The sequence below is a fragment of the Suncus etruscus genome, chromosome 5 (assembly GCF_024139225.1).
Source record: "Suncus etruscus isolate mSunEtr1 chromosome 5, mSunEtr1.pri.cur, whole genome shotgun sequence".
Classification (NCBI taxonomy): Eukaryota; Metazoa; Chordata; class Mammalia; order Eulipotyphla; family Soricidae; genus Suncus; species Suncus etruscus.
The window spans coordinates 129,705,540-129,719,556 of NC_064852.1; the positions used below are offsets into that span (position 1 = coordinate 129,705,540).

Sequence of the window (14,017 nt, forward strand, 5' to 3'; positions counted from 1 at the left end):
AGAGCACTCAACATCATTTTAGTGAACACCCTCTTCCCCACCAATCCCAGTCTGTGGCAAACTTCCCAATGAGACAACACGATTATACTTTAATTAATTTGTTAGCAAATGGAGATCACTGGGTGCCTCTGCTTAAAAAATTCTCAGAAGTTTAGAAATGTGAATATATTAGCTGTAGGATATTTATGAGGCTGTAGAAATAGTATAGGAAGGAAAGTGATCATGTTACATGCAGCAAATACTGGTTGTATCCATGGCACCACATATGATTCTTCAAGCATTTTCAAGGTTTGCTTCTGAACACAGAGTCATAAATATTTCCTGTGGATTGTATAGTATGGTCTTCCTAACAAAACAAGAAATGCAGTTTTTCTTCTTTGCTCTAGGTAATGGATAGATACTCTTTTTTAGCACATATTTTAAAATAAAATAGGTTATTAAAATTTAAAGTGTATATAGGCACTGGAACAATTTATAAAATCAATGTCAGTGTATATCTGGAATTGGTGCATTTACTTCCTTTATAGTTTCACAAAGTATGTCAGATTGTTGAAACAAATATAGAAATTGGAGGGAAGGTGTTTTAGGCTATTCCGCCCTGGTACTCAGGAGCTATTCTTGGCTCTGTGCTTACTATCTCTCTAACATGTAAATGAAGAAATTTTTTTTTTTGATTTTTGGGTCACACCCGGCAGCGCTCAGGGGTTACTCCTGGCTCTATGCTCAGAAATCGCTGCTAGCAGGCTCAGGGGACCATATGGGATGCCAGGATTCGAACCACCAACCTTCTGCATGCAAGGCAAAAGCCTTATCCATGTTATTTCTCTGGCCCTATAAATGAAGATATTTGATGCAAGGAGCTACGTTTGCTACTCATCTTTAGATCCTAGGACTTAAGCTTGGCTCTGTCATTTACATGATGTGTAATATGGAAAAAATCCTTTCAATTGCTGCAAATCAATTTTTCATTTTAAAAGCAGAAATATAGTATTAGTAATAGGACTTTAAAGGAATTTGTTAAAAGATTTTTATAATAGTACTTGGTATTCATAATAAACACTCATTACATATTAGTCAATAATCATGCTCCAATTTACTAATTACAACCTTTTGGGTACCTTCTAGAAACTTATCTTTCATTGTACAAAATATAGAAATTGTATTTTGTCACTTCATGTTACAGACTTTATTTGGCCTAGAATAAAATTTGGTTGATATTTATAAACTTATCTGTAGCATCTTATACTCAATTATGCAATACTCATTAAAATACCTTGCATTTTATGGCTTTCTTGAAACCGAATTTTTTCTTAAATTGTTCATGTACTTGAACATCTGTTAGCGGAAGTCTCTTCAGTCTAAGATTATTCATGATTTCATTTATAGCGCCCCACCATTGTGCCTTATACATTTTCTGATAGTACGTTTCAAGTTCAAAACAGATAACATAGTAACTAATAATAAAAAAAGAAAAAGATAATGATCATGAGTGGCTTGCTATTTTTTTTATTCTATGCTGAAAAGACTTAGTTTTTCCTTAATACCAAGGGTATAGTTTGTACTTGGTTGTAAATATTCTAAAAACATGGTTATTGATATTATTTGTTTTTTTTGTTTGAGGTTCATACTCAGAGGTGCTCAAGACTTACTCCTGGTTCTGTGCTCAGGGATCACTCATGGTGGAAATCTGGGATCATGATGTGGGAAATAAAACTTGGTTCATTTACATGCAAAGTAAGTTTCTACCCTCCATACTATCAATCTGGCCCAACATTATGTATTTATTTATTTATTTTGGACCACACTTTGAAGTGCTCCAGGATTACTCCTGGCTCTGCACCCAGAAATCACTTCTGGTAGGGTTAATATGGGATGCTGGGGTTCAAACCCGGTTGGCCATCTATCTGTAAGGTAAACACCCTCCTAAGTGTGCTATTGCTCCAGTCCAGGCCCAACATTATTGATTACATTTCTATAACAAGAATCTTCTATCTACTTCTTGTAATTGTCCTTCCCAGGACACTGCCTGAAATCCACTGACATCTCAGAATCTAGAGGAGAAGGTCTAGGTTTACACTCTAACAATCTGCTCACTCTCTTTCACAAATTTACCTGTAGACTCTCTTAACATACTTATGTTCGCATTTGCCATTTCAAAAGATGCCCTTGATCTGCTGGAATGAAGATTCAAGTAATAACCCCACTAGCATGTGCTTGTTATAGCCTTGGCTAGAGAAAGCCTCACCCACCAGGTTCGTGAGACATAACAGGGTACAAAGAGCTTTGGCTGATTATCACTTTGGTATGAAAAGTGACTAAATGTTGAACTGTTTCCTAAAAGAACATTAGGTCACTAAACAAAGTGGGTGTCTTTCCTTCTCCTTCCCTTCAAATACTTTTTCCTAAGCCCACTCATTGTTATGTTTTTTTTTAATTTAATTTTTAATTTAACTTTTGGGGTTTTTTTCTTTGTATTTTGGTCTTTTGGGAGGGTCACACCTGGCAGCGCTTAGGGGTTACTCCTGGCTATGTGATCAGAAATCGCTTCTGGCAGGCTTGGGGACCATATGGGATGCAAGGCAAATGTCCTACCTCAATGCTATCTCTCTGTCCCCAGCTTTTGGGTTTTTTGAGAAGACACACTGGCAGTGCTCAGGGGTTACTCCTGGTTCTGCACTCAGGAATTCTTTCTTCCAGTCTTGGGGGATGGGTTCTGATACTCAGATCTGTTTTTTATCCTGGTCTCTCAGATCATGTGTTGCCCTCCATGACTTGCATCTCTAGGGTAATAAGTCACAGTTCATTCATTCACTCCAGTGGGAAGAGGGACTAGCGGGATCTCTATTCTTCTGCCCTCCACTCCCCACCATAGGCTACTGATTGGAGGACCCAGATGAGCAGAAATGAATTTTTTAAAATCCAGAATTTATTTTTATGCGTGGCTGGATGGTTGTAGATTATGTCCATAAGAACGAGTTCATAACAACAAACCCTTCCTCTAATCCAACACGGAGCTCAGTAACTGCCTGGTCTTTGGTTTCCTGTGCCTACATCCTGGATTCAGTGGTAATATCCACCTTTCATCCTTTGTCAACATTTCCCTCTGCATTGTTTCTTTTATTTTTATCACTATGCATCTTTAAATTATCCTTATTTTGCCTATACACTGTCTCCCACTTTACCCTTTAACTCACTACAATAAATGTTCTATATCTACAACCAAAGTTCTCTTACAAAGTCAACACCAAATGTAAAGTGCTCTCCAATTGAGGGAGGGGATTAGGTAGGGTTGGTGTCAGGGAGCACTCCTGGAGATGCTCAGGACCTGCTCTCACCTCTGTTCAGGGGTTGTTTCTGGTAGTGTTGGTGCAAGGGATTGCAACTAGGTCTCCTGGATGCAAAGCCGCATATCCAGCTTGATGAGTGTTCTCTCCAGCAGGTCTATTTTAAACTGACCTAGATTTTTTTCTGCATTATATAAGATAATTATTTCTAATTTTTCAATTCTCCCAATTAGTTTCCATGCTATTGTGCCTTCTAGGTCCTTCTCTACCTGTATTGTATCATTCCTTCTCAGTCTTGGTTTTTTCTCTACTCCCTTTAAAAGCTGCTATTAGTGTCAAATTTGACTCTAGACTCTCAACAACATTCTTGCGCTTAAGGAAAAAAATTAACTAGATCTAAGTGTCTAGCTTTGACTCAAATATTCCTCTGAATATTAAGTTCCTTATTTCTTTGTTTCAGTGTCCAAGATATAAAACATCCAATAAGCAGAAAGACACAATGGCACATGACACAGAGAGATAGTACAGGGGATATGGCATTTTTTTTACATGCTCCTGACTCAGGTTCTATCCCCACATATTCTCTGAACAACACAAGGAAGTGATTCCTGAGTGTAGAGCCACGATTAACTTCTGAGCATCACTGGATTTGGTCCCAGAACAAAACAAAATGGAAACAGAAAGCACAATACCTATAAAAGCTAAAAGTCAGAAACAATGCGACTTAGCTAAGAAGATTTCTGAATCATGGTCCTTGTATAAATTAAAGCCTTAGGGGCCAGAGTGTTGGCACAAGTGGTAAGGCATCTGCCTTGCCAGCGCTAAGCTAGGGCAGATCGCTGTTCCATTTTCCAGGGTCCAATATGGTACCCCAAGCCAGGAGCGATTTCTGAGCGCATAGTCAGGAATAACCCCTGAGCATCACCTGGTGTATATCCCTCCAAAATATCCAAAAAAATTTAAAATCTTAATCCCCTGACTTTAGTGGGCCCATAGTATTGGCTCCCCACCTCCAACCCTACTGAACAAGGGTGTTATTTATATGAATCAGCTACTTTCCCAAAGACATAGTACACCAAATATATCAAAGTTCACCAAGTCATAAACCTTTTCATTTAAAAATTGGTTGAGTCTATTTTATGGGAGTTAAAATTGTTCTAGGATCTCTTTTAAAATTCGAACCCTTTACATTTTGACACCTTCCTTGTTTTCTACTAACTTCCCACAAGTTGTGACTGCTTTGAATAATTATTTGTTTAACACTTTTTATTTTGACCAAAGTGGATTACAAATCTTTACTTTAAATAATTTTTGAAAGTTTCTTACCTTTTTCCATTAAATTCCATGACTGGGATGGAGTAATATTCTTTGTAGCCTGAATCTTCTGCAAATGAACTAGCAGCACAATCCCGTATTTTTCCTATATTGTTCTAAAATATGAGTAATGTTACCAAAATCAAATCTAAACAATTATAACACTGAGATAAAACGTTAATGTGTAAATGACAAAAATTTAATAAAGTAATCCATAAGACACCAATAATAACTATATGTGCCCCAATCCCCTTTCCTGCATTTTTTTGTTTTTGTTTTGTGATCACAACCTGGGATGCTCAGTGATCACTGCTGGCAGGTTTCAGGGTACCATAAGTGGTGCCAGAAATAAGCTTTGGTCAGCTGCCTGCAAGGCTAGAGCACTATCTCTCCAGGTTCTGTTCTTGTTTTTTGAGAGAGAGAGAGAGAGAGAGAGAGAGAGAGAGAAAGAGAGAGAGAGAAGAGAGAGAGACCACAAAAGATATATAACATAGAAGAGAAAGAAAAATAACAAAAATTGAAATGTATGTTTTTGCAAGCAAATTCCAAAGATCTTTATTCTTTTTTTTTGGTTTTTGGGTCACACCTGGCAGTGCTCAGGGGTTACTCCTGGCTCTGTGCTCAGAAATCGCTCCTGGCAGGCTCAGGGGACCATATGGGATGCCGGGATTTGAACCACTGTTCTTCTGCAAGCGCCTTACCTCCATGCTATCTCTCTGGCCCCATTCTAACCATCTCAAAATAATGAAAGTACCTGTAATAAATATTCAGGAATTTCTATTGAATTGTTCATGAGTTTAGGACCAATCTGGATGCATTAGAAGTATTTAAATTCTAAAAGGATACAAGCTGCCCCAACTTTTCATTTGACCTCTGACATCTAACACAGCAATCTTAGATATAGTTGCCTTAGTACATACGTTATTTATTTATGAAATGAGTAAATTGGGAATATAGTCTTTTGGAGAGCTGCCTATTGTCTGTCATAACAAGGTGAGCACTTTCTGACTGGGGAATGGGATAAAGGAGTTGTAAAATGATGAACAATTTTAAATAACAATTTAATTCAAACCTTAAAATCTTCCAGAGCATTTTCAATTGAAGGAGTGCTGATATCAAATTCAATTCCTCCATGAACATGAAAATATTGATCCTCTTTGTAGTGGAAATTCTGGCATTTAAAATCTCGTCCATAAATAAATGGAGGTAACTCTCGCTCTGTCTTGACCTTGTCATCTCCAAAACATGAAAATAAACTCTTATTGAAAAAGTGAATCATTAAAAACTATCACATTTTAGAGATAAATTATTATTAATGTAAGTGAAGAAAAATCCACAATAAATAAAAACTTTGGTAATTATAGTTTGTAGGATTCTTTATATACTTAGTATACATTTTATACATTAAATATTTACATATATGCCTATGGCATTTTAATAATTTTACTGTACAGATATTTCAAAAGAATACTAAATATATAGTATGTAACTGTATTCACTATTTTTAATTTTATTTATTTATTTATTTATTTATTTTGGTGTTTGGGCCACACCTGACAGTGCTCAGGGATTACTCCTGGATCTCGGCTCAGAAATCGCTCCTGGGAGGCTGGGGGGACTATATGGGATGTTATCTGGAGTGAATTATTAGCACTGAGTAATATTTTCTCTCAATAATTTCAGTAAAATTATTCCAAATATCAGCTTCAATAAAATCCTCTTAGTTTTACAATTTTCCACACCTGACTCCCATCCTGCAAACTTTTTTCATGAGTTCATTTTCAATCAGTTCAGAATTTTTCCAAACAAAACCAAAAAACATACCCAAAATCCCACTCAAACAGAATGTTGGCAAAATTTTCTACTGACTTTGAAAGACCCACTGAAATAAACCCAGAAACTTGTGCATCATGAAAAGATATATTCTGGGACCAGAGTGATAGCACAGTGGGTAGGGAATATGCCTTGCACGTGGCTAACCCAGGTTCAATCCCTCACATTCCATATGGTTCCCAGGTCCACCAGGAGTAATTTCTGAGCTCAGAGTAACCCCTGATCGCCACCTGGCATAGACCAAAAACAAAAACAAAAAGAAAAGATACATTCTTGGAAGGGAAGAACAATTTTTACTGCATTCCTATAGAATTTGAAATGAATGAGGCTCTATTTCAGCCGCCCCTTCATTTGTCTACAATAATACTAACAGTTCTGTGGTCATGTTTTCAGAAATGGGAGACTACAAATAGAGGTGAGATAACAATATAATAGTAATAGTCAAGTGTAAGCATCCAACTCAAACTATAAAAGTAATTTTTAAAATCAAACCCTTTATTTTTATTTTTATTTTGGTCTTTGGGTCATGGCCGGCAGTATGATTACTCCTGGCAGCAAATTACTCCTGGCTCTGTGCTCAGAAATCACCCCTGGCAAGCTTGGGGACCCATATGGGATGCTGGGATTCGAACCACCACTCATCTGCGTGCAAGGCAAACACTCTACTGTTGTGCTATCTCTCTGGACCCTATAAAAGTAATTTTAAAAATGAGTTTTCCAAGGAGGTGGGGTAGGGAAAGTAAGTTTAAAAAAAAAATTAACAGGTTCCTGAAAAAGAAATATATATATATATAGATGTTAAAATATCTCTCTTCTCTCTATTTTGTTTGCTTATTTGTTTGTTTGGACCACGACCTGGCAATGCTCACAAGTTATTCCTCTGCACTCAGGAATCACTCTTAGTGGGTTCTGGGGATCATATGGGATGTGCAGGATCGAACCCTGTTTGAACAGGTGGAAATGCCTTACCCATTGTACTATCACTCCAGCCAAATCTCTCTCCTCCTCCTCCTCCTCCTATATCTATATAACATTTACATGTAGTGTATGTGTATTCTAAAACATTCTAAATATTTCAAATGAAGAAATAAAAATTCTTTAAAAAAAAAAAGTAAAAGAAACAAGACTATAGCTAAATGTTCGTGCTCCATCTTAATTTCAGGATCAATTTTCTTTCTTTCTTTTTTTTTTTTTTTGTTTTTGTTTTTGTGTTTTTGGGCCACACCTGGTGGTGGTGCTCAGGGGTTACTCCTGGCTATATGCTCAGAAATAGCTCCTGGCAGGCACGGGGAACCATATGGGACACCGGGATTCGAACCATTCACCTTTGGTCCTGCATCGGCTGCTTGCAAGGCAAACACCACTGTGCTATCTCTCCGGGCCCTCAGGATCAATTTTCAAAGCTCCCATAAAAACAGTTTGAGTAGAAGTATAATAGATTTCTGAGTTGAATGCCATATGACATTGCGTTGTTTCATTACAAACATGATATATTGCTCAATTTTCTTAAAACTTGTTTTATATACCCTAATAAGTAGTATAAAATACATGCCAAGTTGGGGCCGGAGAGATAGCACAGCAGTAAGGCGTTGCCTTAGGCGCCGAAGGATGGTGGTTCAAATCCCGGCATCCCATATGGTCCCCCGAGCCTTCCAGGAGCTATTTCTGAGCATGGAGCCAGGAGTAACCCCTGAGCACTGCCGGGTGTGACCCAAAAACCAAATGTGTGTGTGTGTGTGTGTGCGCGCGCGCGCGCGCGCGTGTGCGCACACGCGCCAAGTACTATGTGCGTGCATAGGTTAAGGTAAATCGTTGTATACAGGTGCCACCCCTAATAGAGACTGGCACAAGTGGTCCCCATTTTCCAGGGATATTGATATTGATATTCCATGGATATCAAGGCAATTGCGGCAATGCTGGAGAACAGTTAGGCTCTATCCAGAAGTGCTCCGGTCATTAGGTTCTAGGTGTCAGCCTCAGGGTCTTGCACTTGGGAGGCAAGTGCTCTACCATCTAAGCCATCGACTAGCTTCCTTTTAAATTACTTTGGACATACTAAAGTTTGCTTTTAATTTTTAATATACTCTACTAGGTTATCATACTTGGTCTTATATACTAAATAATTGAGCTTAAGTAACATTTAATATACATATCTGTGTATTTAAGCTTTGTTGATACTCTTCTTACCTGAAAAAGGGTGGAGCAGACTATTTAGATAAGGAACTTTCATTTTCTTTCTTAGACTAAGCAGAAGTGGAATCAGAAAACATATTATCTTTAGATATCCTAACCCTCTTCTGATTTCTGCTTTTGTCTCTAAGTGTTTTTGAATGACCCTTTTCTGAAGACTCAATCTTTGTTGTAGTCTCTGATAGGTACAAATATCAAGATACTCCTGATTATATTTGATTGCATTCGTAAGCCAATAGTCTGTTTCAAATATAAAAATATTTTCATGCTGTTGAATTTTTGTGGTAGTGAATGTCATCTTCAGTATAATGTTTTCAGCGTATTTCATAAACACAGCTTTTTCTTCAGGGCTATTGGGAAAATAAGTTGGGTCATCATTCAAGTCACTATCATAGATTCCTTCAAAGTCTGGATCCTTTGTAATATCAATCAAACCTTCACAGTGAAAACAGAAAAACAATTCAAGATAATGAAATTTTCATATTTGATTAGTAAATACATGTGAGCGATTCAACACAAGGGTTCATCTTATAATCTTACTAACAATGTCAGCTAATGCTCAATGAGCTGCCAATGAAACTGCTAAGGATGAAAAGCAGAAAAATATATGAATGCTAGCTAAGCAGAGTAAAGAAAGGTGGGAGCTTGTGGAATAAAAAATATAGATTTCCATTTTCCTTGGAAGATCACAAAATCACGAAAACAATAATAAATCCTCTGTTTATATTTAAGGAAAGTGTGGAAAGAAAACAAGAATATGTATTTTCCGGGGTTTTTGTTTTTGCTCCATACATGGATATAAACAGGGCTTAGTCCTGAATCTGCACTCCATAGTTAGAGCAACCATTTGGGAAGTCAATATTGAACCCAGATCAGCCATATGCAAGGCAAGAACCCTACCCCCTGTACTATCTCTTTGGCCCTTAGTTATATATCTTTATAGAGATATGTTATTTTTGGAATTCCAAAGTATTTCAGAGCAAACCCTAACAAGTGTTTGTAAAACTTTAAATATGATCTTTTAATCAACAAATGCCAAAAGGAATGAATAAACCAGACACTGGAATGCAGAAATGAGTGGAATTTATAGGGTATTATTGTTAAGGTTTTACATTGTTTATCTCAATCATCCTCAAAGACAAAGAGAAGAAAGAATTGATTAGATTCTATTTATGCTTATAATTTTTATTTGTCAGTGGCTTTCAAAACCTATAGTACTGTACACTAGACTGATGGAATTAATGTGAATTCAGATGGACTAGTGGATTCATGCACTCAACTGAGAGTTCTGACTTATTCTTTATTTTGGGGGGTTTTCAACAGAAACTGATCATCTGAATGGAAATGAGAGCTATTATCATCTATATTATCTCTGAGATACAGAGGTACCATCTTTAAGAGATTATTCTTCTTATCCTGTCTTAGTGCTACAGAGTATGGGCATTCACCTTATAGCAGATGAGCCAGGGGGACTAACGTTAACCAAATACACCTCATTCTTATTTTTGGGGGGCCACACCCAGTAATGCTCAGGAGTTATTCCTGGCTATGTACTCAGAAATCACTCCTGGCTAGGGGGACCATATGGGATGCCAGGGATCGAACCAGGTTCGTCCTGGATCTGTCATGTGCAAGGCAAACGCCCTACCACTGTGCTATCACTCTGGCTCCCCGAAATACATCTCATTCTTAAATTTATTTGAAACTCATAGCAGTATAGTCATCCACTCAGTCCATGGTGTAGGTAGTAGATAACATTTCTGTGGCTCAAGTACCAATATAAGATACGAAGTGTTCAGTTCTGCATAGTGAAATGGTGGTCAGCGGGAATTAATGTGGACTGTAGCCACTTTCCCTAGACTTATCCAGATCAGACAATTTGGAACAGTTAAGCTTTGAGCATGGTATATTTGGGACATTCTTGTTGAGGAGCTGTGCTCATGCAAGATACATACTCTACATTTAAGTCACATAACCTACAGTTTTGTTTCTTTGTTTTGAGGGGTGAGGCCACACTTAGCCCTGACCAGGGCCTCATTCAGGCTCATGGTTAGGAGACAATGTGGTACTGGGGACTGAACCAAGGTCTTCTCATGCAAAGGATATGATCTAATCCCTCTCCCCAGCATTTATTATTAACTTTGATTATTTTTGTAGTTTTTAAAATATTTTTCTTTTTTATTAACTATAAATATTTGTGGTTTATAAAAATGACAGCATGAGTTCTACAAAAAAAATATGACAGTATGGAAGGCTAACCAATCTGAAATCATGTTCTGTTCAAATTTGAAGGATTTTTCTCCAAGATATCTAATTCTACTCTTGGTTCTATTGCTGAGTTTTCTATTTTGACTCTAAGACAAGATGTATAAATTATCCATAGGGTATTTGAAATTTGACATTAAAGATTTGAAATTAGAGATTAGGATGGAACAGGCAAGATGTTGAGTTTAAAATATTTATGACAATGAACGAATTCAAATTTGACATTAAAAATTCTCCCTCAAGAAGTAGTGGGTATGTATATTAAAGTAAGCCTTCGATAAATTACCCTAATTTAAAAATTGACTATAGGGTGGGAGAAATAATACAGTATATAGGGCACTTGCCTAGTATACAGCCAACCTGGTTCAATTCCCTAGCATCTCATATGGTCTACTGCATCCTGCTAGGAGTGGTTCTTGAGTTCAGAGCCGGCAGTAGCTCCCTGAGCACTGCTGGGTGTAGCCCCAAAACTAAATATGTGGGCTTCTAATTTAAAAAGTGTTAAATTCTCCTACCTGATGAATTAAACTCTCCAAAAATACTTCTATTTGTTTGAGGCTTCCCATCTTGATCAATGTCCAAGATGGTCCGCCACAATTCAGAGAAGCGGGCTCGTTTTTCTTTGGGCATGTATAGTCCATGCCACAATGCTTTCAGCATATAGTCAATATTTATGAGAATTTGCCCAATTCTGGTATCATAATAAGCTGGAGGTAGCTGACAAGAAGAACTCTGATCATAATTAGCTTCCAAACTGATTGAAGGAATTTGATTTAAGCAATAAATTCCAACAGCCAACTCCCTTATTAGTTGATGGACTTCTCTGTAGTCTAAGAGTGCAGTAGAGTCCACGGGTGTTAGCAAGATGGCAGTATTAAAGCCGACATTATTTATTTGATTTATAATCCCACATGGCATGTCAAACTGGGAGCGGGCATCTTCTTTGGTAGACAACCAGTTAAGTTGTGTAGTAGTTAGCAACTCTTGCACTTCACTCCGATCAAATTTTTCAAAAAAGGCAGAAGCATTTCTCTGTACTGCTAAATTTTCCAAGAAGACTTCTTCATCTTGAATTTGATCAAGTTTACCTTTTTTGGGTAATTTTATCATTTTAGATGAAGTTTAGGATGTCCTGTTTTGCAGGGTCTGCATTGAATAAAAAAATATAAGTAACATCTGCTATGGTAAAGAAGTCCATTTTAATTTCAAGAAATATATTTCAAAAAATTAATCTGCTGAGGTCGGAGAGATAGCATGCAGATAGGGCGTTTGCCTTTCATGCAGAAAGACAGTGGTTCGAATCCCAGCATCCCATATAGTCACCTAGCCTGCCAGGAGTGATTTCTGAGTGTAGAGCCAGAAGTAACCCTGAGCGCTGCCGGGTGTGACCCAAAAACCACCACCACCAACAACAACAACAAAAGAAAATAATCTGCACCTTTTATATTTAGGTTAATTGTTCATCAAGTACTATCTTTTTTTTTTTTTTGGTTTGGTTTGTTCTTTTTGGTTTTAGGGTCACATCTGGTGGCACTCAGGGGTTACTCCTGGCTCTGAGCTTAGAAATTGCTCCTGGTAGGCTCGGGGGATCATATGGGATGCCCAGAATCAAACCTGGGTCTGTTCCATGTTGGCTGCATGCAAGGCAAACACCCTACCTCTTTGCTATCACTCTGGCCCTTCAAGTACTATGTTTTCTTAATAGGAAGTTTATTACAGCATTAAAAAATCACATCATGGGGCTGGAGAGATAGCATGGAGGTAAGGCGTTTGCCTTGCATGCAGAAGGATGGTGGTTCAAATCCTGGCATCCCATATGGTCCCCCGAGCCTGCCAGGAGCTATTTCTGAGTGTAGAGCCAGGAATAACCCCTGAGCGCTGCTGGGTGTGACCCAAAAACAAAACAAAACAAAAATCACAACATGTGGCGAGAGAGATAATATAGTGAATAAGGTATTAGTCGTAGATGCTATTGACGCAGGTTTGATTCCTGGCTCTGCAAAAAGTACCCAAGTTCTGCCAGGTTTGTAATCACTAAGCACAGAGCCAGGAGTCAGCCCTGAGCATTACTATTTGTGACCTCAAAACAAAACAACCAAAATGTTGACATATAAAACAAAATAATTGAAATTTTCATGTTACTAAGGGTACAAATTTCAATGTTACTAAGGGAATGCATAATAAGAAAAAGAGAATGCAGGACTAGAGAAGTAATACAGGGGTTATGGTACAGTTTTGCACACTGTTGGCCCTTATTAGATCTCATGCATGGTGCCATGTGGATTTCTGGGTGTATTCGAGAGGCCCCAACATCACCAAGGTGGCTCAGGGAAACCTTAGCACTGAAGGGCCAGAGTAGCACCATATCCTCTGGCCCTTGTGTTGAGTTTCTGGCCAGGGATCTGAGGAGCTGCTCCTCACCCCCATAAAGAAATGCAGACTTATTTGTAAGAATTTATATGTGAGAAGGTTTGTACACCGATTCTTTTTTTATTTTCAATTCTCTTTTTAAATAAATTTTTTTTACATATTTTACAGTCAACCCTCAAATCCCAATTCTGTGCCTAGGGTTTCATCCAATCTTGTCTAGAAATTCTTATTATATAGATCTAGGACTATAATGATTGCCATAATGAATGTTTCTCTTGTCTTATACCCTAAAGAATACAGTATAACTATTAACATAGTATTGACAATATATTAGGTATAACAAGTAATTTAGAGAGAAGTTATACAGGGATATAGGCATAGATTATCTGCAAACACTGTACCACTTTTATATACTTAGGCACTTAAAAATTTTGGGTATCTGCTTGGGTTCTGACACCAAGCAATTTACTTCAAATGCCTAGAGGTGACTATGGTTTATTTATTTATTTTTAAGCAAGAAAGTTATGACTACTTAAGGGTCCAGAGAGAAAGTGCAAAAGTTAAGGTGCTTGTTTTGCCTGTAGTCCACTCAGGTTTGCTCCCTGGAACCATATATGATTCCCTGAGCCCTGCCAGGTGTGATCTTTAAGAACAAAGCCAGAAAAAAAAAAAAAAAGAACAAAGCTAGGAGTAAGCCTGAGGACCACTGCATGTGGCCCAAAAGCCAAATGCTCCCTCACTCCCTTAACAAAAAAAAAAAA

At 37.7% G+C, this 14,017-nt stretch overlaps 1 protein-coding gene across 1 annotated transcript in view; it reads right to left on the minus strand.

Annotated features, from left to right (window-relative positions):
- ANKAR (ankyrin and armadillo repeat containing) overlaps positions 1 to 11,996 on the minus strand; it is a 53,861-nt gene extending 41,865 nt beyond the window's left edge. The window contains exons 1-5 of the mRNA XM_049772927.1: positions 11,402 to 11,996; positions 8,619 to 9,056; positions 5,671 to 5,834; positions 4,611 to 4,714; positions 1,274 to 1,454 (exon numbers count right to left, since the gene is read on the minus strand). Coding sequence (XP_049628884.1) covers positions 1,274 to 1,454; positions 4,611 to 4,714; positions 5,671 to 5,834; positions 8,619 to 9,056; positions 11,402 to 11,996 — 1,482 coding nt within the window. The remainder of the gene's footprint in view (positions 1 to 1,273; positions 1,455 to 4,610; positions 4,715 to 5,670; positions 5,835 to 8,618; positions 9,057 to 11,401) is intronic.
- Between the last annotated feature and the right edge of the window lie 2,021 nt (positions 11,997 to 14,017).